We start from the raw sequence: 27,394 nt of genomic DNA on the forward strand, positions 1-27,394 counted from the left end.
TCAATTAGCCTTCTGAGCCAATGAGCAAACACATTGTACCATTAGAACACTGGAGTGATAGTTGCTGGAAATGGGCCTCTATACACCTATGTAGATATTGCACCAAAAACCAGACATTTGCAGCTATAATAGTCATTTACCACATTACCAATGTATAGAGTGTATTTCTTTAAAGTTAAGATTAGTTTAAAGTTATCTTCATTGAAAAGTGCAGTGCTTTTCCTTCAAAAATAAGGACATTTCAATGTGACCCCAAACTTTTGAACGGTAGTGTATGTTTTTCCATTTCCAGTAATATACACTACATTTTGAAGTGAAATTATTGCAACTTGCCATATTTTTTTTACATTTTAGTTAAAAAAAAATCTACTAATATAATACATAAAAAATGATGTAATAATAGTATTCACTGTTTGAAAACGGCCCTTTGGGGCCAAACATAACTGCCATGTGGCCCTCAGTGAAAACCACTTTGACACCTCTGGGTACCCAAACTACGGCCTGCGGGTAGTCCCCAGTAAAAAAATAATAATAATAAGTATTCAGTCAATTAGTGCAAGAGGGAAAAAATGGCAGCAACTCAGAGTGTAGAGTTTCTAAACATAAGTGGACATATTACTTTTTTTGTTCAGTGTAAGGAAGAGGCATATCCTAGTAGTGTTGTCCCGATACCAACATTTTGGTACCGGTACTGGTACCAAAATGTATTTCGATACTTTTCTAAATTATGGGGACCACAAACAAATTTCATAGGATGCCACCTGTGCAACAAATCCAGTCTTGAAATTTCCTCGCTCCTAAATATTCCATAGTCAACTGTCGGCTTTATTCTAAGAAAAGTGAAGAGTTTGGGAACAACAGCAACTCAGCCACCAAGTGGTAGGCCAGGTAAACTGACAGAGGTCAGCATAGTGCAAAGACTTTCTGCACAGTCAGTTGCTACAGAGCTCCAAACTTCATGTGACCTTCCAATTAGCCCACGTACAGTACGCAGAGAGCTTCGTGGAATGGGTTTCCATGGCCGAGCAGCTGCATCTAAGCCATACATCACAAAGTCCAATGCAAAGCGTGGGATGCAGTGGTGTAAAGGACATCACCACTGGACTCTAGAGCAGTGGAGACGCCTTCTCTGGACTGATGAATCACACTTTTCCATCTGGCAATCTGATGGAGCAGTCTGGGTTTGGAGGTTGCCAGGAGAACGCTACATTTCGGACTGCATTGTGCCGAGTGTGAAATTTGGTGGAGGAGGAATTATGGTGTGGGGTTGTTTTTCCAGGAGTTGAGCTTGGCCCCTTAGTTCCAGTGAAAGGAACTTTGAATGCTCCAGGATACCAAAACATTTTGGACAATTCCATGCTCCCAACCTTGTGGGAACAGTTTAGAGTGGGCCCCTTCCTCTCCCAACATGACTGCACAAAGCAAGGTCCATAAAGACACGGATGACAGAGTCTGGTGTGGATGAACTTGACTGGCCTGCACAGAGTCCTGATCTGAACCCGATAGAACACCTTTGGGATGAATTAGAACGGAGACTGAGAGCCAGGCCTTCTCCACCAACATCAGTGTGTGACCTCACCAATGCGCTTTTGGAAGAATGGTGGAAAATTGCTATAAACACACTCTGCAACCTTGTGGACAGCCCTTCCCAGAAGAGTTGAAGCTGTAATAGCTGCAAAAGGTCATATTGAACCCTATGGGTTAGGAATGGGATGGCACTTCAAGTTCATATGTGAGTCAAGGCAGGTGGCCAAATACTTTTGGCAATATAGTGCATGTTTATTATTGTAATTTAGTGCTTAAATAAAATAGTGAACATACTAGACAACTTGTCTTTTAGTAGTAAGTAAACAAACAAAGACTCCTAATTAGTATGCAGTAACATATTGTGTCATATATACACCTATTATTTTGTACACATTATGAGGGACAAACTGTAAAAAATGGATTGTTCATTTACTGTTAATATCTGCTTATTTTCTATTTTAACATGTTCAATCTATACTTCTGTTAAAATGTAATAATCACTTATTCTTCTCTTTTTTGATACTTGACATTAGTTTTGGATGATACCACACATTTAGGTATGGATGTGATACCAAGTAGTTACAGGATGATACATTGGTAACATTGGTTCAAAGTCCTCATGTGTCCAGGGACATATTTACTGACTTTATAAACATAATATGAATTTAAAAAAACAAAAAAAAGAAGCACAAAACTCTGCTGTGTGAAACACACCACAAATGACACGAGGGGAATGTTTATGTTAAGAGCGGCACACGACCCTAAAATGTACGAACCGGGTCGGTTTGGAGATCTGACTGGCATACTTTTCAAACTCGCCCGGGGCTGTCCACTCAGATCCAGTCTAGAAAGGAGAGGAAACAATGAAAACATGTATATAGAAAACCCAAAAGCAGTGAAGTTGTCACGTTGTGTAAATGGTAAATAAAAAGAGAATACAACAAATCCTTTTCAACTTATATTCAATTGAATAGAGTGCAAAGACAAGATATTTCATGTTCACACTGACAAATTTAATTTTTTTTTGCAAATAATCATTAACTTAGAATTTAATGGTAACAACACATTGCAAAAAAGTTGTCACGGGGGCATTTTTACCACTGTGTTACATGGCCTTTCCTTTTAACAACACTCAGTAAAGGTTTGGGAACTGAGGAGACACATTTTTGAAGTGGAATTCTTTCCCATTCTTGCTTGATGTACAGCTTAAGTTGTTCAACAGTCTCCCTTCTCATATTTTAGCCTTCACACATTTTCAATGTCTGGACTACAGGCAGGCCAGTCTAGTACCCGCACTCTTTTACTATGAAGCCCCGTTGATGTAACACGTGGCTTGGCATTGTCTTGCTGAAATAAGCAGGGGCGTTGCTTGGATGGCAACATTTGTTGCTCCAAAAGCTGTATGTACCTTTCAGCATTAATGGCGCCTTCACAGATGTGTAAGTTACCCATGTCTTGGGCACTAATACACCCCCATACCATCACACATGCTGGCTTTTACACTTTGCGCCTAGAACAATCCGGGTGGTTCTTTTCCTCTTTTTCCCAGAGGACACGACGTCCACAGTTTCCAAAAACAATTTGAAATGTGGACTCGTTGATCACAGAACACTTTTCCACTTTGCATCAGTCCATCTTAGATGAGCTCGGGCCCAGCGAAGCTGGCGGCGTTTCTGGGTGTTGTTGATAAACGGCTTTGGCTTTGCATAGGAGAGTTTTAACTTGCACTTACAGATGTAGCGACCAACTGTAGTTACTGACAGTGGGTTTCTGAAGTGTTCCTGAGCACATGTGGTGATATCCTTTACACACTGATGTCTCTTTTTGATGCAGTACCGCCCGATGGATCCAAGGTCACAGTAATAGTTTTATCTTAAGTTATGTCGGGGTGAATATTCTGGTCACTAGTGTATGCATCGACCTGGTCTCTGATCATACAACTCGCACTCTTTTACAATGAAGCCACGTTGATGTAACACGTGGCTTGGCATTGTCTTGCTGAAATAAGCAGGGGCGTCCATGGTAACGTTGCTTGGATGGCAACATATGTTGCTCCAAAAGCTGTATGTACCTTTCAGCATTAATGGTGCCTTCACAGATGTGTAAGTTACCCATGTCTTGGGCACTAATACACCCCCATACCATCACACATGCTGCCTTTTACACTTTGCGCCTAGAACAATCCGGATGGTTCTTTTCCTCTTTTTCCCAGAGGACACGACGTCCACGGTTTCCAAAAACAATTTGAAATGTGGACTCGTTAGACCACAGAACACTTTTCCACTTTGCATCAGTCCATCTTAGATGAGCTCGGGCCCAGCGAAGCCGACGGCGTTTCTGGGTGTTGTTGATAAACGGCTTTGGCTTTGCATAGGAGAGTTTTAACTTGCACTTACAGATGTAGCGACAAACTGTAGTTACTGACAGTGGGTTTCTGAAGTGTTCCTGAGCCCATGTGGTGATTTCCTTTACACACTGATGTCGCTTTTTGATGCAGTACTGCCTGAGGGATCGAAGGTGCGTAATATCATGGCTTACGTGCAGTGATTTCTCCAGATTCTCTGAACCTTTTGATGATATTACGGAGCGTAGATGGTGAAATCCCTAAATTCCTTGCAATAGCTGGTTGAGAAATGTTGTTCTTAAACAATTTGCTCAGGCATTTGTTGACGAAGTGGTGACCCTCGCCCCGTCCTTGTTTGTGAACGACTGAGCATTTCATGGAATCTACTTTTATACCCAATCATGGCACCCACCTGTTCCCAATTATCCTGTTCACCTGTGGGATGTTCCAAATAAGTGTTTGATGAGCATTCCTCAACTTTCTCAGTCTTTTTTGCCACCTGTGCCAGCTTTTTTGAAACATGTTGCAGGCATCAAATTCCAAATGAGCTAATATTTGCAAAAAATAACAAGTTTCTCAGTGTGAACATGAAATATCTTGTCTTTGCAGTCTATTCAATTGAATATAAGTTGAAAAGGATTTGCAAATCATTGTATTCTGTTTTTATTTACCATTTACACAACGTGCCAACTTCACTGGTGTTGGGGTGTGTACATCTTTTTCACACAGACAGTAGACATACGTACCTTTCCTACCCATGCGAGAAGCGCCACGCGCGAGGGAGAGTCGTCCGTGCTGAGCCAGAATTCCGAGGTGTCGTCAGAGCTCAAGGCGAACACAAACTCACCTAAGAAGACGTAAGGACGCTGCATGATTGGTAATCAGCAGAAAGTGACAAGGCCATACCATCAGTGTAAGGATGTATATAACCAAAGATGCGGAGCCCGTAGTTGGTCCACTGAGGGGACACAGCCAGCTTGCGCACTGTAGTCCTGGACTGGAACAGAGACAAAGGAGAGGTAACACGGTAGTACATCTGAAGTGGAGGTAACACGGGTATACACGGTAGTACATCCTAAGTGGAGGTAGAGCAGGATCTAGCATGGGGATGTAGAATGCAGCCACTGTTCACTTGTGTGTGCCAGAAGGCAAGCTGCCCATTTCTCAAATGCAACGCTGAACAATCGGAGGATTGTGGAGTTGTGACCTTTGCAGACAATAATATCAGACAGTTGCAGATTAGGCGCTCCTATTTGAGTTGCTAATGGAAGGGACATGGTGCAGGAAGCAGTAGTTGAGAAGTTGAACAAGTTGACGTACATGCAGTTCTGGTTTGAGTCCAGTTGGTGGAGGTAGAGAGTGTTGCAAATTGGAAGATAACGTCAAACAAGTGAAGGAGACATTCCAACGGTTTCTTCCAAAAATATAAGTAAATAGATAATATTGAGCTGTGAGCCTGAGCTCGGGGCAAAGTGCTTCCTCCGTTGGAGACGACAAGGAAACAAAGACAAGAAGAATGTGGGCACATTGTGCAGCATGCGGTTGCAAAATACGCCATAAACCGGGAATAATCTTTCAAAGGTAGTTTTTTTTTATTTTACCAAAAAATGTAATGTTGGGTATTATTTAATGTTGGGTAGGAACAGCACATTTTTCCAGTAAACCGCACGAAAATCATTTCAGAAATAAGTAAGTTATATTTTATTTGCAATATACAATTGCATTGCCTTACATCCAAAAAAATATTTATATATACTGTACATATAATATGTATGTGATTATTAAATAATTAATCCCCTTTGTTGTTGATTACATTGTTTGATGCTTTATTTTCAATATACATTTGCATTGCTTTAAATGGGAAAAATATATATATTTATACACACATACACATATATATATATACACACCTATACGAATATGTGTATATTAATATATATACATATATACACACCTATACATATATATATATATATATATATATATATATATATATATATATATATATATATATATATATATATATATATGTATATATATATATATATATATATATATATATATATATATATATATGTATATATATATATATATATATATATATATATATATATATATATATATATATATATATATATATATATATATATATATATACATATATATATATATATATATATATATATATATTAGGGCTGCAACTAACGATTAATTTGATAATCGATTAATCTGTCGATTATTGCTTCGATTAATCGATTAATAATCGGATAAAGGAGACAAACTACATTTCTATCCTTTCCAGTATTTTATTGGAAAAAAAACAGCATACTGGCACCATACTTATTTTGATTATTGTTTCTCAGCTGTTTGTACATGTTGCAGTTTATAAATAAAGGTTTATTTAAAAAATAAATAAATAAATAAATGAATTAAAAAATAAATATAAATAAAAATAATTACAAAAATTAATAAAAAATGCCTCTGCGCATGCGCATAGCAAAGATCCAACGAATCGATGACTAAATTAATCGCCAACTATTTTTATAATTGATTTTAATCGATTAGTTGTTGCAGCCCTAATATATATATATATATATATATATACACATACATATATACACACATATATACACACCTATACGTATATATATATATATATATATATATATATATATATATATATATATATATATATATATTTACAGCTATACATATACATATATATATATATATATACATACATACATATATATATATATTTACAGCTATACATATACATATATATATATATATATATACATACATACATACATATATATTTACACCTATACGTATATAAATATATATACATACAGTATATACATACCTATACATATATATACACACCTATTCGTATATATATATAAAATATATATACATACATGTATACACACCTATATATATATATATATATATATATATATATATATATTTATATACGGTATATATATATATATATTTAGTATATATATTTATATACGGTATATATATATACATATATATATATATATATATATATATATATATATATATATATATATATATATATATATATATATATATATATATATATATATATATACACATATATATCACACAAACGGAGTACTTACAAGCAGACACAGTGTGTAGACAGAAAAGGGAGAATGGAAGCATTTTGGTGTAAAAAGTAAAGATAAAGGTGAAGTTATAACACTGAAACACCCTCAGGAAGAGGTGCTTTACGACATGGCTAGCTAGCTAGCAGCTAACGTCCATCTGCAGTGTTTTAGCTACTTCTATATCACTAATCCTGGCCTCCATGGCGACAAATGAAGTAAGTTTCTTACATGTAGCATTATCACTGGAGGACGAGGAATAGCTAAACATGCTTCACTACACACCGTAGCTCACCGGCGTCAAAATGTAAAAAAACGCCGTGGGTGGATCTACACCTGACATCCACTGTAATGATACCAAGTACAATAGCGTATCTAGTCGATACTACTATGATTACGTCGATATTTTTTGGCATCATAACATCTTCTTTCATTTTTGTCAAATTCATATTTTGTTCATAAACTCAGTAAATACGTCCCTGGACACATGAGGACTTTTGAATATGACCAATGTATGATCCTGTAACTACTTGGTATCGGATTGATCGGATTGGTATCATCCACACAACAGAAGAATAAGTAATCATTAAATTTGAACAGAAGTGTAGATAGAACACGTGAAAAGAGAAAACAAGCAGATATTAACAGTAAATGAACAAGTAGATTAATAATCATTTTTTACAGTTCGTCCTTCATAATATGTACAAAATAATAGGTGTATAAATGACACAATATGTTACTGCATACGTCAGCAGACTCATTAGGAGTCTTTGTTTGTTTACTTACTACTAAAAGACAAGTTGTCTAGTATGTTCACTATTTTATTTTATTTATGTACCCTAAGATTTTTGGTAAAATAAAGCCAATAATGCAATTTTTTGTGGTCCCCTTTATTTAGAAAAGTACCGAAAAATATCAAAATAATTTTGGTACCAATGTAACAAGGTCAATTATGTCTTGTAAATAATGTATTTTATAAAGTTTTATTATTGTTATAATTACACAAAATGTGTAAGTTACATGTAAATACCTGAATGTTGTTCAATGTGGAACCATTGTCTCGTTGTCCCTCCTACTGCAATAATTACTGTGACACCGCCACGTTATTTTACATGGCCTGGAAATAATATGCGTTAATAAAATGCTTAATCTTTTCATACTAAATATATTTGTTCTTTCCCTTTTGACATTAGAAATCATGTACTGCATGCAATTGCATATCTTTTAAAATGCAATATTATCAACATCTAAATATCATATTATCATGTATTCCAAAAATGTTTTTTGTTAAAGTAAAGTTAAATACTTTACTTAAATAACTGCTTTACTTATTATTTCAAAACAAATCATCAATCAAATTGTAGACTGTAGAATAGATTTTACAGTTACATTTATTACCAGTTTTTTTTGACCATAAAATCAACTTTGGTACTGTTTTTTTCCAAATACAGTAAGACACTAAAACATAAAAAAAAACACACAAAAAAAACATTAAAACATGATTTTAAGGTAAAAAAAATAAAACCTGGCAGCTCTGTTGCTTGAATTTTACCGCTAAAAACAGTGGTTTAGTTTTTCCATTACATTTATTACATTTGTTTATATGCTGTAAAAAAAAAACACTTATACTGTAAAATTCTGGTGACTGAGCTGCCAGTTTTTAAAGTAAAATTTTAATATTTTTTTTGCAGCTTACGTAAAAAAAATATATTGTTAATGTATTATACACTACCGTTCAAAAGTTTGGGGTCACATTGAAATGTCCTTATTTTTGAAGGAAAAGCACTGTACTTTTCAATGAAGATAACTTTAAACTAGTCTTAACTTTAAAGAAATACACTCTATACATTGCTAATGTGGTAAATGACTATTCTAGCTGCAAATGTCTGGTTTTTGGTGCAATATCTACATAGGTGTATAGAGGCCCATTTCCAGCAACTATCACTCCAGTGTTCTAATGGTACAATGTGTTTGCTCATTGGCTCAGAAGGCTAATTGATGATTAGAAAACCCTTGTGCAATCATGTTCACACATCTGAAAACAGTTTAGCTCGTTACAGAAGCTACACAACTGACCTTCCTTTGAGCAGATTGAGTTTCTGGAGCATCACATTTGTGGGGTCAATTAAATGCTCAAAATGGCCAGAAAAAGAGAACTTTCATCTGAAACTCGACAGTCTATTCTTGTTCTTAGAAATGAAGGCTATTCCACAAAATTGTTTGGGTGACCCCAAACTTTTGAACGGTAGTGTATATATACATGTATATTCATATATTACTCATTGTTAAAAGTGGCCCTCTGAGGGCAACCATAACGGCGATGTGGCCCTCAATGAAAACAAGTTTGACACCCCTGGTCTACGATAACACGAGAGGGAGGCAGAAAATGTATTGTCTTGTTAAGAACTTAAGTTCACTTTCTTGTTCATTATTACCGTATATTTGTGTAGGGGCTCGACGATGGCAGAAAGTTATTGACAAGACAACAATTGTATTCTGTGTATTATCAGTAAAGTGCATCTGAGCAGCAACCCATGGTGTCGCAGAGGAAAAGACCACCGGTTACATCAAAATATGGGTATGGGGATAACACTAGCGCAATCTGTAGAAATGTGGAGACTTCAAACCATGGCCGGGGTGTCACTCACGTGTGGGTACAGAGGGTAGTGCAGGTTGTGGCGAAGTCCAGCCGTGGAGCTGCCGCACCAGTCCTCAAAGACGTGCAAGTTGGCCTGGCCTTTAAACTGCCAACAGGGAGGGAAACAATCAAGAGTCAATCACTTAGTGTTTGTGCAGCAGTGGATCAAGCAAACATCTGACCTACTTCAGCATAGCAAAGCAACAAACTCCCACTTGCACCCGCCGGCTGTTTTTCTGCCGCATTTGCACCCGCAACTCTTGCTTATTCTGTACTGGCAAGCAACCGCACGTGTCACTTTGCTCTACAAAAATGCGAGAGTGTGAGACATTACTCTTTTATACTTAAAACTAAGTAGAGTAATGTTCAGTGCTCTCAACAATGCAACACATCAGTGTCCAGTAAAAAGGACCACAGCTAGAGATGTCCGATAATGGCTTTTTTGCCGATATCCGATATTCCGATATTGTCCAACTCTTAATTACCGATTGAAACCGATACCGTTAATGTCAGGTTCAAACACTGATGACATCTATTAAACAAGACAAGAGGCAAATAATTAAATAGAGGCAGAATTCAATTTGGACTCAATATTGAGGAGAGTCGTCTGTACACTGTACCCTTGCACAGTATCTCAGCACGCTCTGTTCAAAAGATTGCACGCCTCCTTCTTTTATTTTGGACCCTCCCCCGACCACATGGCCACAAAGGTCGCAAAAAGTTCACAGAAAAGGTGGTAAACAATTCACAGAAAAGGTCGGTTCAAAAAGAGTTCGTAAAATAGTTCCAAAAGAGGTCCATAAAATAGTTCAAAAAGACGTTCGTAAACCAGTTCAAAAAGGAGGTTCAAAAAGAGGTCGTCTGGAAATTGGGCAGATTCTGTCTTCTCTCCGCTTTGAAGTCCTTGGGTTAGAACAATATCTTTCTGTTGATTACCATACATGAAAGTTAGAACAATATCTTTCTGTTGATTAGCATACATGAAAGAACACAGGAACACCTTCATCTTGCTTCCCCACCCCCTACACAGTGGAGTTTAACGAGCCTTACTCTTGGTAGGTACTCTTTTCCGATCTTTCCAGAGATGTTCAATCTTTTGCGATCTTTCCAGAGATGTTCAATCTTTTCAGATATGTTCAATCTTTTCCGATCTTTCATGAGATGTTCAATCTTTTCAGATCTTACCAGAGATGTTCAATCTTTTCCGATCTTTCCAGAGATGTTCAATCTTTTCCGATCTTTCCAGAGATGTTCAATCTTTTCCCATCTTTCCAGAGATGTCCAATCTTTTCCCATCTTTCCAGAGAAGTCCAATCTTTTCCGATCTTTCCAGAGATGTTCAATATTTTCCGATCTTTCCAGAGATGTTCAATCTTTTGCAATCTTTCCAGAGATGTTTAATGTTTTCCGATCTTTACTGAGATGTTCAATCTTTTCCGATCTTTCCAGAGATGTTCAATCTTTTCCGATCTTTCATGAGGTGTTCAATCTTTTCCGATCTTTCCAGATATGTTCAATCTTTTCCGATCTTTCATGAGATGTTCAATCTTTTCCGATCTTTCCAGAGATGTTCAATCTTTTCCGATCTTTCCAGAGATGTTCAATCTTTTCCGATCTTTCCTGAGATGTTCAATCTTTTCCGATCTTTCCAGAGATGTTCAATCTGATTGAAGTCTGTGCTCTGACTCAAGGACATCCTGAAGCCATTCCTTTGATATATTTGTGCTCTGTCATACACTGTCAAGTGTGAGACTTTATATATAGTTGTGGGCCTTTTCAAATCATTTCTAAATTAAATAATTTACTACAAGTGGACTCCAATTAAGGTTTAGGAACATCTCAAGGATGATCAGCTGACTTCATTTTTGAGCTTCATGGCAAAGGCTGTGAATACTTATGTATGATTTGAGTTTTTTATTTTTAATACATTTGCAAAAATCTCTAAGAAAAACTTTTTCATGCTGTCATTATGGGGTATTGTGTGTAGAATTTTTAGGACAAAAAATGAATGTATTCCATTAAAGGCCTACTGAAAGCCACTACTACCAACCACGCAGTCTGATAGTTTATATATCAATGATGAAATCTTATCATTGCAACACATGCCAATACGGCCGGGTTAACTTATAAAGTGACATTTTAAAATTCCCGCCACACTTCCGGTTGAAAAACTCCTTTGGATATGATTTATGCGCGTGACGTCAGAAAATCTACGGAAGTGGTTGGACCCCATCGGACCCGATAGAAAAACCTCTTGTTTTCTTCGACAAAATTCCACAGTATTGTGGACATCTGTGTTGGTGAATCTTTTGCAATTTGTTTAATGAACAATGGAGGCTGCAAAGAAGAACATTGTAGGTGGGATCAATCGGTGTCTTAGCGGCTAAGTACAATACTTACAGCAACACAACAAGGACTACTTACTTAGAAGACGCCTAGCCGATGCTTGACACCCAACCCACGGATGAAGTCCTTCGTCGCGCCGTTGATCGCTGGAATGCAGGTGAGCACGGCTGTTGATGGGAAGATGAGGGCTGGCTGGTGTAGGTGGAGCGCTAATGTTTTATCATAGTTCTGTGAGGTCCGGTTGCTAAGTTGCTAAATTAGCCTTAGCGTCGTTAGCAACAGCATTGTTAAGCCTTACCAGGCTGAGAATTTTTAACCGTGTAGTTACATGTACATGGTTTAATAGTATTGTTGGTCTTCTGTCTATCCTTCCAGTCAGGGGTTTATTTATTTTGTTTCTATCTTCATTTGAGAACGATGCTATCACGTTAGCTCAGTAGCTAAGTGTGTCACCGATGTATTGTCTTGGAGATAAAAGTCACTTTAAATGTCCATTTCGCGTGCTCGACTCTCATTTTCAAGAGGATATAGTATCCGAGGTGGTTTAAAATACAAATCCGTGATACACAATAAAAAAAGGAGAAGAGTACATAGTTCTGTGAGGTCCGGTTGCTAAGTTGCTAAACTAGCCTTAGCGTCGTTAGCAACAGCATAGTTAAGCCTTACCAGGCTGAGAATTTTTAACCGTGTAGTTACATGTACATGGTTTTATAGTATTGTTGGTCTTCTGTCTATCCTTCCAGTCAGGGGTTTATTTATTTTGTTTCTATCTTCATTTGAGAACGATGCTATCACATTAGCTCAGTAGTTAAGTGTGTCACCGATGTATTGTCTTGGAGATAAAAGTCACTTTAAACATCCATTTCGCGTGCTCGACTCTCATTTTCAAGAGGATATAGTATCCGAGGTGGTTTAAAATACAAATTCGTGATTCACAATAGAAAAAGGAGAGAGTGTGGAATCCAATGAGCCAGTTTGTACCTAAGTTACGGTCAGAGTGAAAAAAGATACGTCCATCACTGCCTCTCAAGTCCTTCACTGTAACGTTCCTCATCTACGAATCTTTCATCCTCGCTCAAATTAATGGGGTAATCGTCACTTTCTCGGTCCGAATCTCTCTCGCTCCATTGTAAACAATGGGGAATTGTGAGGAATATTACCTCCTGTGACGTCACGCTACTTCCGGTACAGGCAAGGCTTTTTTTTTTATCAGCGAGCAAAAGTTGCGAACTTTATCGTCGATGTTCTCTACTAAATCCTTTCAGCAAAAATATGGCAATATCGCGAAATGATCAAGTATGACACATAGAATGGATCTGCTATTCCCGTTTAAATTTTAAAAAATCATTTCAGTAGGCCTTTAAGGTTGTAACATAACAAAATGTGGAAAGAGTAAAGCGCTGTGAAAACTTTCTAGATGCACTGGGTATAAGTAGGGGGTCCCGGCTCCATCCCTCCCTCAGTTTTGAGGTCCTTGGCTTAGGAAATGTGGAAGACCCCGCCCGGGTGGACATTATTTCTTATGGCATTTGCTGCTTTCTGTTTGACAGCGACAAATACACCATGTATTATTTGTGTAAGCTTAATCTAAATAAATATATGTTTGACGCAAAAAGGGCTAACAGGAACTTTGTGACAGTAAAAGCCAAAGTCAAATATCCTCTCTAACTACACACACAAACACACAAACTTGCATTTGATACCTTCTTGAGACCTCTGAAAAATGCCTAACCTCTTTAGGACCACCCTAATTTTTATAGATTTCACCACCAGGGTTGCAAATGAGATCTCTATTTTTTGTTTTTTTGTATCGTGCTTAAGGCCGATGACAAACGAGTCACGGACCACAGAAGCTAACTGTTAACGGCCACTATAGTCTTAGTAGCGTAGTGTATTTGTTCTTCCTATGGTCACATATGGGTTGTCTTACGTCAGCACCCGGATGTCGTAAAATCAGCTGTTCATCTGGCGTTTTTTTTGGGGGGGGGGTGAATAGGGAAGTCCTTCTTCAGCTTGTTTTATCATATATTGCTGCCTTTGCACCGGTCAATGTTTACTTTTGTATGCACATTAAATAAATAAAAAATCTGACTTTGGAGCAATGTTCACAGACTTTTGGTTTGGCTCTCTATTAGATGCAATGTTATTGGGACCATGATTTCAGTCCCAACTTGTTCACACCTCCTCATGTGGAAGGTACTTTTCCTTGTTTATGTCTCAAGAAGGGTATAAATATAAGAACACACACACAAACACACACTTGCATTTGTTACCTTCTTGAGACCTCTGAAAAATGCCTACCTCTTTAGGACCACCCTAATTTTGATAGATTTCACCACCAGGGGTGCAAATGAGATCTCTATTTTTTTGTTTTTTGTAACATGCTTAAGGCCGATGACAAACGAGTCATGGACCACAGAAGCTAACTGTTAATGGCCACTATAGTCTTAGTAGCCTAGTGTATTTGTTCATCCTATGGTCACATATGGGACGCGGGTTGTTTTACGTCAGCACCCGGATGTCGTAAAATCAGCTGTTCACCTGGCGTTTTTTGGGGGGGATGAATAGGGAAGTCCTTCTTCAGCTTGTTTTATCATATATCTGCCTTTGCACCTGTCAATGTTTACTTTTGTATGCACATTAAATAAATAAAAAATCCCGACTTTGGAGCAATGTTCACAGACTTTTGGTTTGGCTCTCCATTAGATGCAATGTTATTGGGACCATGATTTCAGTCCCAACTTGTTCACACCTCCTCATGTGGAAGGTACTTTTCCTTGTTTATGTCTCAAGAAGGGTAGAAATACAAGAACACACACACTTGTATTTGTTACCTTCTTGAGACCTCTGAAAAATGCCTACCTCTTTAGGACCACCCTAATTTTGATAGATTTCACCACCAGAGGTGCAAATGAGATCTCTATTTTTTTGTTTTTTTGTAACGTGCTTAAGGCCGATGACAAACGAGTCACGGACCACAGAAGCTAACTGTTAATGGCCACTATAGTCTTAGTAGCGTAGTGTATTTGTTCATCCTATGGTGGCATATGGGACGCGGCTTGTCTTACGTCAGCACCCGGATGTCGTAAAATCAGCTGTTCACCTGGCGTTTTTTTAGGGGGGATGAATAGGGAAGTCCTTCTTCAGCTTGTTTTATCATATATTGCTGCCTCTGCACCTGTCAATGTTTACTTTTGTATGCACATTAAATTTAAAAAAAAAATCCTGACTTTGGAGCAATGTTCACAGACTTTTGGTTTGGCTCTCTATTAGATGCAATGTTATTGGGACCATGATTTCAGTCCCAACTTGTTCACACCTCCTCATGTGGAAGGTACTTTTCCTTGTTGATGTCTCAAGAAGGGTAGAAATACAACAACACACACACACACAAACACACACACACACACACGCTCATACATTTACACAGCAGGAGATGTCATGTTTCAGTACAAGCCCAGGTGTCCTGACAACATAATACCTATTTGACATCTGCCAAAGAGGCCATGTTATTTGAGCCGTGTGTGCGTGGGCGACAACAAAGGAGCACACCACTACTGGTGTGAGCCTCCTCCCTTCTGGTGCTAGTAGAGGCTGATCCTTGGTAAACATGACATTAAACATCCACTATGTTAGCATGAAGGATGTTGGAGAGTATACTGATTGTTCACCTTTAAAGGCTTCATGCCTGACACTTTGTGACTACAGCTCTTAATGCTTTGTGACACCTCTATAGGACCTAACTAGGACAGTACCTGCCTTATCTATTGATCCACATTCACCCCACTTCTCCTCCTGCAATAATGTTTCATTTGAAGATGAAGCAAAAATAACAATAATACATTTTAACGCTGCCACACACCGGTGCCGGTTTTGACTAACAAAGAGTAGCAAGTAGGGTGGTCAAAAGTATAAATACTCCAATAACAAGTCGATAGCAACTCGCAAAAAAAATAAATCATACCGAATACTGTCAATCAATCAATCAATCAATCAATGTTTACTTATATAGCCCTAAATTACGAGTGTCTCAAAGGGCTGCACAAGCCACAACGACATCCTCGGCTCAGATCCCACATCAGGGCAAGGAAAAACTCAACCCAATGGGATGACAATGAGAAACCTTGGAGGGGACCACAGATGTGTGGACCCCCCCTGGGCGACCGGTGCAATGGACGTCGAGTGGATCTAGCATAATATTGTGAGAGTCCAGTCCATAGTGGATCTAGCATAATAGTGAGAGAGTCCAGTCCATAGTGGATCTAACATAATAGTGTGAGAGTCCAGTCCATAGTGGATCTAACATAATAGTGTGAGAGTCCAGTCCATAGTGGATCTAACATAATAGTGAGAGTCCAGTCCATAGTGGATCTAACATAATAGTGAGAGTCCAGTCCATAGTGGATCTAACATAATATTGTGAGAGTCCAGTCCCTAGTGGATCTAACATAATAGTGAGAGTCCAGTCCATAGTGGATCTAACATAATATTGTGAGAGTCCAGTCCATAGTGGATCTAACATAATAGTGTGAGAGTCCAGTCCATAGTGGATCTAACATAATATTGTAAGAGTCCAGTCCATAGTGGATCTAACATAATAGTGTGAGAGTCCAGTCCATAATGGATCTAACATAATATTGTGAGAGTCCAGTCCATAGTGGATCTAACATAATAGTGTGAGAGTCCAGTCCATAGTGGATCTAACATAATAGTGAGAGTTCAGTCCATAGTGGATCTAACATAATAGTGTGAGAGTCCAGTCCATAGTGGATCTAACATAATAGTGTGAGAGTCCAGTCCATAGTGGATCTAACATAATAGTGTGAGAGTCCAGTCCATAGTGGATCTAACATAATATTGTGAGAGTCCAGTCCATAGTGGATCTAACATAATAGTGTGAGAGTCCAGTCCATAGTGGATCTAACATAATAGTGTGAGAGTCCAGTCCATAATGGATCTAACATAATATTGTGAGAGTCCAGTCCATAGTGGATCTAACATAATAGTGTGAGAGTCCAGTCCATAGTGGATCTAACATAATAGTGAGAGTTCAGTCCATAGTGGATCTAACATAATAGTGTGAGAGTCCAGTCCATAGTGGATCTAACATAATAGTGTGAGAGTCCAGTCCATAGTGGATCTAAGATAATAGTGTGAGAGTCCAGTCCATAGTGGATCTAACATAATATTGTGAGAGTCCAGTCCATAGTGGATCTAACATAATAGTGTGAGAGTCCAGTCCATAGTGGATCTAACATAATAGTGTGAGAGTCCAGTCCATAATGGATCTAACATAATATTGTGAGAGTCCAGTCTATAGTGGATCTAACATAATAGTGTGAGAGTCCAGTCCATAGTGGATCTAACATAATAGTGAGAGTCCAGTCCATAGTGGATCTAACATAATAGTGTGAGAGTCCAGTCCATAATGGATCTAACATAATATTGTGAGAGTCCAGTCCATAGTGGATCTAACATAATAGTGTGGGAGTCCAGTCCCTAGTGGATCTAACATAATAGTGAGAGTCCAGTCCATAGTGGATCTAACATAATATTGTGAGAGTCCAGTCCATAGTGGATCTAACATAATAGTGTGAGAGTCCAGTCCATAGTGGATCTAACATAATATTGTAAGAGTCCAGTCCATATTGGATCTAACATAATAGTGTGAGAGTCCAGTCCATAATGGATCTAACATAATATTGTGAGAGTCCAGTCCATAGTGGATCTAACATAATAGTGTGAGAGTCCAGTCCATAGTGGATCTAACATAATAGTGAGAGTCCAGTCCATAGTGGATCTAACATAATAGTGTGAGAGTCCAGTCCATAATGGATCTAACATAATATTGTGAGAGTCCAGTCCATAGTGGATCTAACATAATAGTGTGAGAGTCCAGTCCCTAGTGGATCTAACATAATAGTGAGTGTCCAGTCCATAGTGGATCTAACATAATATTGTGAGAGTCCAGTCCATAGTGGATCTAACATAATAGTGTGAGAGTCCAGTCCATAGTGGATCTAACATAATATTGTAAGAGTCCAGTCCATAGTGGATCTAACATAATAGTGTGAGAGTCCAGTCCATAATGGATCTAACATAATATTGTGAGAGTCCAGTCCATAGTGGATCTAACATAATAGTGTGAGAGTCCAGTCCATAGTGGATCTAACATAATAGTGAGAGTTCAGTCCATAGTGGATCTAACATAATAGTGTGAGAGTCCAGTCCATAGTGGATCTAACATAATAGTGTGAGAGTCCAGTCCCTAGTGGATCTAACATAATAGTGAGTGTCCAGTCCATAGTGGATCTAACATAATATTGTGAGAGTCCAGTCCATAGTGGATCTAACATAATAGTGTGAGAGTCCAGTCCATAGTGGATCTAACATAATATTGTAAGAGTCCAGTCCATAGTGGATCTAACATAATAGTGTGAGAGTCCAGTCCATAATGGATCTAACATAATATTGTGAGAGTCCAGTCCATAGTGGATCTAACATAATAGTGTGAGAGTCCAGTCCATAGTGGATCTAACATAATAGTGTGAGAGTCCAGTCCATAGTGGATCTAACATAATAGTGTGAGAGTCCAGTCCATAGTGGATCTAAAATAATAGTATGAGAGTCCAGTCCATAGTGGATCTAACATAATAGTGTGAGAGTCCAGTCCATAGTGGATCTAACATAATAGTGAGAGTCCAGTCCATAGTGGATCTAACATAATAGTGAGAGTCCAGTCTATAGTGGATCTAACATAATAGTGAGAGTCCAGTCCATAGTGGATCTAACATAATAGTGTGACAGTCCAGTCCATAGTGGATCTAACATAATAGTGTGAGAGTCCAGTCCATAGTGGATCTAACATAATATTGTGAGAGTCCAGTCCCTAGTGGATCTAACATAATAGTGAGAGTCCAGTCCATAGTGGATCTAACATAATATTGTGAGAGTCCAGTCCATAGTGGATCTAACATAATATTGTGAGAGTCCAGTCCATAGTGGATCTAACATAATAGTGTGAGAGTCCAGTCCATAGTGGATCTAACATAATATTGTAAGAGTCCAGTCCATAGTGGATCTAACATAATAGTGTGAGAGTCCAGTCCATAATGGATCTAACATAATATTGTGAGAGTCCAGTCCATAGTGGATCTAACATAATAGTGTGAGAGTCCAGTCCATAGTGGATCTAACATAATAGTGAGAGTTCAGTCCATAGTGGATCTAACATAATAGTGTGAGAGTCCAGTCCATAGTGGATCTAACATAATAGTGTGAGAGTCCAGTCCATAGTGGATCTAAGATAATAGTGTGAGAGTCCAGTCCATAGTGGATCTAACATAATAGTGTGAGAGTCCAGTCCATAGTGGATCTAAGATAATAGTGTGAGAGTCCAGTCCATAGTGGATCTAACATAATATTGTGAGAGTCCAGTCCATAGTGGATCTAACATAATAGTGTGAGAGTCCAGTCCATAGTGGATCTAACATAATAGTGTGAGAGTCCAGTCCCTAGTGGATCTAACATAATAGTGAGAGTCCAGTCCATAGTGGATCTAACATAATATTGTGAGAGTCCAGTCCATAGTGGATCTAACATAATAGTGTGAGAGTCCAGTCCATAGTGGATCTAACATAATATTGTAAGAGTCCAGTCCATAGTGGATCTAACATAATAGTGTGAGAGTCCAGTCCATAATGGATCTAACATAATATTGTGAGAGTCCAGTCCATAGTGGATCTAACATAATAGTGTGAGAGTCCAGTCCATAGTGGGTCTAACATAATAGTGAGAGTTCAGTCCATAGTGGATCTAACATAATAGTGTGAGAGTCCAGTCCATAGTGGATCTAACATAATAGTGTGAGAGTCCAGTCCATAATGGATCTAACATAATATTGTGAGAGTCCAGTCCATAGTGGATCTAACATAGTAGTGTGAGAGTCCAGTCCATAGTGGATCTAACATAATAGTGTGAGAGTCCAGTCCATAGTGGATCTAACATAATAGTGTGAGAGTCCAGTCCATAGTGGATCTAAAATAATAGTATGAGAGTCCAGTCCATAGTGGATCTAACATAATAGTGTGAGAGTCCAGTCCATAGTGGATCTAACATAATAGTGAGAGTCCAGTCCATAGTGGATCTAACATAATAGTGAGAGTCCAGTCTATAGTGGATCTAACATAATAGTGAGAGTCCAGTCCATAGTGGATCTAACATAATAGTGTGACAGTCCAGTCCATAGTGGATCTAACATAATAGTGTGAGAGTCCAGTCCATAGTGGATCTAACATAATATTGTGAGAGTCCAGTCCCTAGTGGATCTAACATAATAGTGAGAGTCCAGTCCATAGTGGATCTAACATAATATTGTGAGAGTCCAGTCCATAGTGGATCTAACATAATAGTGTGAGAGTCCAGTCCATAGTGGATCTAACATAATAGTGAGAGTTCAGTCCATAGTGGATCTAACATAATAGTGTGAGAGTCCAGTCCATAGTGGATCTAACATAATAGTGTGAGAGTCCAGTCCATAGTGGATCTAAGATAATAGTGTGAGAGTCCAGTCCATAGTGGATCTAACATAATATTGTGAGAGTCCAGTCCATAGTGGATCTAACATAATAGTGTGAGAGTCCAGTCCATAGTGGATCTAACATAATAGTGTGAGAGTCCAGTCCATAATGGATCTAACATAATATTGTGAGAGTCCAGTCCATAGTGGATCTAACATAATAGTGTGAGAGTCCAGTCCATAATGGATCTAACATAATATTGTGAGAGTCCAGTCCATAGTGGATCTAACATAATAGTGAGAGTCCAGTCCATAGTGGATCTAACATAATAGTGTGAGAGTCCAGTCCATAATGGATCTAACATAATATTGTGAGAGTCCAGTCCATAGTGGATCTAACATAATAGTGTGAGAGTCCAGTCCCTAGTGGATCTAACATAATAGTGAGAGTCCAGTCCATAGTGGATCTAACATAATATTGTGAGAGTCCAGTCCATAGTGGATCTAACATAATAGTGTGAGAGTCCAGTCCATAGTGGATCTAACATAATATTGTAAGAGTCCAGTCCATAGTGGATCTAACATAATAGTGTGAGAGTCCAGTCCATAATGGATCTAACATAATATTGTGAGAGTCCAGTCCATAGTGGATCTAACATAATAGTGTGAGAGTCCAGTCCATAGTGGATCTAACATAATAGTGAGAGTTCAGTCCATAGTGGATCTAACATAATAGTGTGAGAGTCCAGTCCATAGTGGATCTAACATAATAGTGTGAGAGTCCAGTCCATAATGGATCTAACATAATATTGTGAGAGTCCAGTCCATAGTGGATCTAACATAGTAGTGTGAGAGTCCAGTCCATAGTGGATCTAACATAATAGTGTGAGAGTCCAGTCCATAGTGGATCTAACATAATAGTGTGAGAGTCCAGTCCATAGTGGATCTAAAATAATAGTATGAGAGTCCAGTCCATAGTGGATCTAACATAATAGTGTGAGAGTCCAGTCCATAGTGGATCTAACATAATAGTGAGAGTCCAGTCCATAGTGGATCTAACATAATAGTGAGAGTCCAGTCTATAGTGGATCTAACATAATAGTGAGAGTCCAGTCCATAGTGGATCTAACATAATAGTGTGACAGTCCAGTCCATAGTGGATCTAACATAATATTGTGAGAGTCCAGTCCATAGTGGATCTAACATAATAGTGTGAGAGTCCAGTCCATAGTGGATCTAACATAATAGTGTGAGAGTCCAGTCCATAATGGATCTAACATAATAGTGTGAGAGTCCAGTCCATAGTGGATCTAACATAATAGTGTGAGAGTCCAGTCCATAGTGGATCTAACATAATATTGTGAGAGTCCAGTCCCTAGTGGATCTAACATAATAGTGAGAGTCCAGTCCATAGTGGATCTAACATAATATTGTGAGAGTCCAGTCCATAGTGGATCTAACATAATATTGTGAGAGTCCAGTCCATAGTGGATCTAACATAATAGTGTGTTTCCCTTACATTGACTTATTCCGGGACGCATGGCACGGATGCAGATGTGGCGCTTCTGCTTCACCCTCGCCCATAAAAAAAAATCATAATGGAGGTGTGGCAATGTAGCATAACTGAAAGTGTGAACTTGTGAAGTACAGTAAATTCTTGGCTATAGAGCACACCCACCAAATCTTAAAAGAAATACACATGTTTACGTATATTAGCCACAACGGATCATAAGCCACGGATCTATACCGGTACAAAATATCCTGTAAATGTTTATTTACATACCTTAGTTGTTTCCAAACAGTTCCTGTCACACGGCAGTAAAACGGGTGATCAAACAAAACAGAAGTCATGGTCATGGACCCATTAGCTGCGGACGCTAGCTCTCCAATCAGCTAAACAGCTTCAATAACTCTACTGTGACGTTTTACTGAATTTCCAAAACTGGACCAAATACAAACATAATACAATTGTAAGTTAATAATACAACAGCCACTTGTTAATGTGTTAGCATATTCGCTAGTGCTAACAACGCTAGCTTAATGACACTATCATAGCATGTAATCTTAGAAGAAATACAAATGTTTACATATATTAGCCTCACCGGATCATAAGCCACGGATATAAACTGGTACAAAATATTTTGTAAATGTTTATTTAAATACCTTAGTTGTTTCCAAACAGTGCCTGTCACACGGCAGTAAAACAGCTGATCAAACAAAACAGAAGTCATCGTCATGGACCTGTTAGCTGCGGACGCTAGCTCTCCAATCAGCTAAACAGACTCAATAACTCTACTGTGACGTTTTGGTGAATTTACGAAACTGGACCAAATACAAACATAATACCATTGTAGGTTAATACAACAGCCACTTGTTAATGTGTTAGCATATTCGCTAATGCTAACAACGCTAGTTTTTATAATACGATAGCACGTATAAATATACATGAAAACACTCCTGCAGACATCACACATGGGATGGTTTAGTAAGTATGAATTGTTTTAGTTATATTGTAAAACTTACAAACATTGCTGGGAGTGACGAATAGAGAATCCTTTCCAGCAGAACGCTATGGAGAGTTTTACTTCCGGTTCAAGGCATTAAAACAGGAAGTACATTTCCAACCTGAAACACGTGCAATGAGCAATAACAGTACCACACCCATTCATTCAGTGTCTGCTGAAAACTATTTGTCGATTACAAAACATGGCCATTAGCGAAGAAAAATTCACAAATTAGACGCACCATTTTATATGCCGCGGGGTGCAAAGCGTAGGGAGAAAAGTAGCGGCTTATAGTCAGATTACGCGTAACTCCGCTTCACAACACACACCCTACGCGCCTGGTTTGCCAAAGAATGCAGGGTTTCCACTTGATGTAATTGAATTTGGCGTACCGCCACACTTTGAAAACAAGTTTTTCTTAACTTGAAAACAAATGAAAGAAATGTAATGTATTGTACACCCAGAATAAATCACACAAAGTCTGACGCTATTTTTAACTTTTATTGCCAATCTCATTATAACAAACGGCTCCATGCCAACAGGTTTTACCACCCGTGCAAACATTTTTGTCTCTGCAACAACATTTTCCTCATTCTCCGCCAATCACCTCTCAGGCACTGACCGTGTGTTTGCAAACATGGGAAAAACTAACATCAAATCCAAGCCACACCAACATTAAACATTAACACCAGCTGGTCGTTACAGTATGAATTGATATATAAATACATAAAAAATAGCCTATCATTTGCGCATTATCGACAAGTGATTCATCAAAAAAGTTTTGGTTTTCCGCGCTGCCAACAGCGGATGTAAACAAAACCCACGCCAGTGTTTCCCACACATTCATTTATTTGTGGCGGCCCGCCACGAAAGAATTACATCCGCCATAAATAAAAAATTAAAAATTAAAAATTAAAAAAATAATAATAATATATATACATATATATATATATATATATATATATATATATATATATATATATATATATATATATATATATATATATATATATATATATATATATATATATATATATATATATATATATATATATATATATATTTTTTTTTTGTCCTGTCCAGCTTCTCAGGCAAATCATATAGTTGATGTAGATGCCCATATAGGCTGTTCAGATTTACTTTACAAAAGAGAAGTGTAGGATACTTCTCTTGTTGCCTTATTTGTATTTGACCACTACTGTTTTCTGTTTATTTGTTACTGACTGTGGCAGGACACCTCTGCCTCTGTTTCACTTTATGTTGCTGGTAAATAATATGGTTGTAGTAGTAGGCTAAAGTTAAATTATTTAGTATGCACTAATTGAAGGGGCAGAGCTTTAAGAGACATTTTAGCTTTTATATTTTATAAGATATATTTTTTGTAAGAACCACAATTAATAAATATATATCAGTGAATAACTTATTGTTCAAATCTGTATATAAATATGTACATAAAGTGTTGTAATTATATTGTAAAATGGATGGATGGATGGACATTTAAAACAAAACTGTTATTATTAATTAGTAAGTATAAATTTTTTGAGCCTTTTTAGAGAAAATCATATCATTGTAGTACATTATGCAAATTAATCGATGATGTCATGGTGACCACGCCCATAGCCACGCCCCCACCGCCACAGGTATCTTGGCAGTTTATGGGAAACACTGCACGCTATTGTCTGGAGTGTTGTCAGCATGTCTGTGATGTTGATGTAATTTTAATATGTCCCAGGTATACCCAAGGACGGCCATCTACAAAATATGCTAATATTAAGAGGACAGTGGCGGCTTTTGAAAAGGAAAAGTCCAACTGGAAGCGAGTGTGACTTCATGCGGAACATAAGTAGTCTCTAAACACGAGTACATTTTATAACAACGCCATAAAAAGATGCTAGATTTGTTGCTAGTTTTTTTTCATGAAAAAACTAACTAAAAGTCTTTAGACCAGGGGTGTCAATCTGGTTTTCATTGAGGGCCACATGGTGCCCTCAGAGGGCCACCTGTAACAGTGAATAATATATACATTTTAAATTGCTTCATTACACATTTATTGTTATATATTTTTACGTACACTGTAAGAAAAATATGTAATTTTAGAGTAAAATTTAGCTGCCAAAATGTTACCATAAAATGTACCATGTTATTTACAGTGTAAATGTAAATGGGAAAACAGTAGCACTGTTTTACTGTAAAATCTACGGTGGTTGTTTTTACGGTGTATTACTGTAAATGGAAAAACAATATGACACCTTTTTTTTGGTCTCATGTTTTTACGGTAAAATTCTGGCAACTGAGCTACCAATTTTTTACCGAAAAATATTTTTTACATTACATTTGACGGATAAGTTGCTTCAAAATCATGAGTCAAGCAGATGTTTAAGTACTTATTTTTGATGTTTGGAATGTGTGATAATATAATATTTGTTGCAATATTAGATGAAGTTTAAAATACATTAAATTGCATAAAGTACATGTATTTTTTTCTGTCAAAATAGAAAGTGGACTACATTTAGAAACAAATAGACGCATGGTCATTCCAGGTCTTTGCGGGCCATATCTTGGTAGCTCTATTTAGCCAGTAGAGGTACACTATATTGCCAAAAGTATTTGGCCACCCATCCAAATAATGAGAATCAGGTGTCCTAATCACTTGGCCGGGTGTATCAAATCAAGCACTTAGGTATGGAGACTGTTTCCACAAACATTTGTGAAAGAATGGGCCGCTCTCAGTGATTTCCAGCATGGAACTGTCACAGGATGCCACCTGTGCAACAAATCCAGTCTTGAAACTTCCTCGCTTCAAAGTCAACTTTATTATAAGAAAATGGAAGAATTTGGGAACAACAGCTACGAAGTGGTAAGCCATCTAAACTGACAGAGATGGTGTCAGCGGAAGAATTATGGTGTGGGGTTGTTTTTCAGGAGTTGGGCTTGGCCCCTTAGTTCCAGTGAAAGGACCTTTGAATGCTCCAGGATACCAAAACATTTTGGACAATTCCATGCTCCCAACCTTGTGGGAACAGTTTGGAGCGGGCCCCTTCCTCTCCCAACATGACTGTGCACAAAGCAAGGTCCATAAAGACATGGATGACAGAGTCTGGTGTGTATGAACTTGACTGGCCTGCACAGAGTCCTGACCTGAACCCGATAGAACACCTTTGGGATGAATTAGAACGGAGACTGAGAGCCAGGCCTTCTCCACCAACATCAGTGTGTGACCTCACCAATTTGTTTTTGGAAGAATGGTGGAAAATTCCTATAAACACACTCTGCAACCTTGTGGACAGCCTTCCCAGAAGAGTTGAAGCTGTAATAGCTGCAAAAGGTCATATTGAATAGGAATGGGATGGCACTTCAAGTTCATATGTGAGTCAAGGCAGGTGACCAAATACTTTTGGCATATTAAAAGTGACGGAGGGCTGTGTCTTGAGTCATGCTTTTATTCGGTCATCAAATATAAAAGTATTTGATGCACACAGCGAGTGGAAGACCTCCAGAAGCGTGGAACCCCACCTTTATACCTTTAATAGGTGCTAAAAAAACCACATTCTAGAAACAATCTTCTGTCCATTTGGCAACACTTTTGAAGAGCCGATTATTTCACCAGGAAGGCAAAGTGTGGCCATTCGCTGAACTCTATTTTAAACGTGACACATTGTGGAACTAAACAAAACAAAAACATGAAGAAAACACTTAAAGGCATTATGCCTGGTTCACACCAACGGCGCTTGCCGCGCTTTAAAGCGGCGAGCAAAGCGCCGTCATTTTTGTCAATTTTTCCACGAATATCCCGATCTCCGAAGTAATGTTATGCTTTGATACGTTCTGATACGCTCTGATACGAATTAGTTGCCGCTTTGTTACCGTTCCTGACGATTTGATGCCGCTTTGATACGCTTTAAATCACGCTTTGATATGTTTTATTACGCTTTATTGAACTTTATTACGCTTTGATGCGATCCTGACGCTTTAAATCAGGCTCTGACACGATTATCAAGCTCTGTTGTGCATTGTTACAACAAAAATAAGAAAAAAATGTGAAAAACTCAGTATACTGTTTTCCACACATTTTTTATATTCATTTATTTTTTAAATTTCTCTTTTTTTTCTGTTATATTATGTTTATTATTTATTATGTTTTATATTCATTTATTTTTTCAATTTCTCTTCTTTTTTTGTTATATTCTGTTTATTATTTATTATGTTTTATATTCATTTATTTTTTCAATTGCTCTTTTTTTCCCCGTTATATTGTGTTTATTATTTATTATGTTTTATATTCATTTGTTTTTTCAATTCCTCTTCTTTTTTCGTTATATTATGTTTATTATTTATTATGTTTTATATTCATTTATTTTTTCAATTGCTCTTCTTTTTTCG

At 37.7% G+C, this 27,394-nt stretch overlaps 1 protein-coding gene across 2 annotated transcripts in view; it reads right to left on the reverse strand.

Moving 5' to 3' along the window:
* The window catches only part of b4galnt3b (beta-1,4-N-acetyl-galactosaminyl transferase 3b), a 99,860-nt gene that overhangs the window by 52,989 nt on the left and 19,477 nt on the right, over positions 1–27,394 (reverse strand). For both annotated transcript variants that reach the window (XM_062061216.1, XM_062061217.1), the window contains exons 4-7: positions 9,657–9,752; positions 4,778–4,868; positions 4,618–4,718; positions 2,304–2,371 (exon numbers count right to left, since the gene is read on the reverse strand). In XM_062061216.1, the coding sequence (XP_061917200.1) occupies positions 2,304–2,371; positions 4,618–4,718; positions 4,778–4,868; positions 9,657–9,752 (356 nt within the window). The remainder of the gene's footprint in view (positions 1–2,303; positions 2,372–4,617; positions 4,719–4,777; positions 4,869–9,656; positions 9,753–27,394) is intronic.

The sequence above is a fragment of the Entelurus aequoreus genome, linkage group LG10, assembly GCF_033978785.1.
Source record: "Entelurus aequoreus isolate RoL-2023_Sb linkage group LG10, RoL_Eaeq_v1.1, whole genome shotgun sequence".
NCBI classification, from domain to species: Eukaryota; Metazoa; Chordata; class Actinopteri; order Syngnathiformes; family Syngnathidae; genus Entelurus; species Entelurus aequoreus.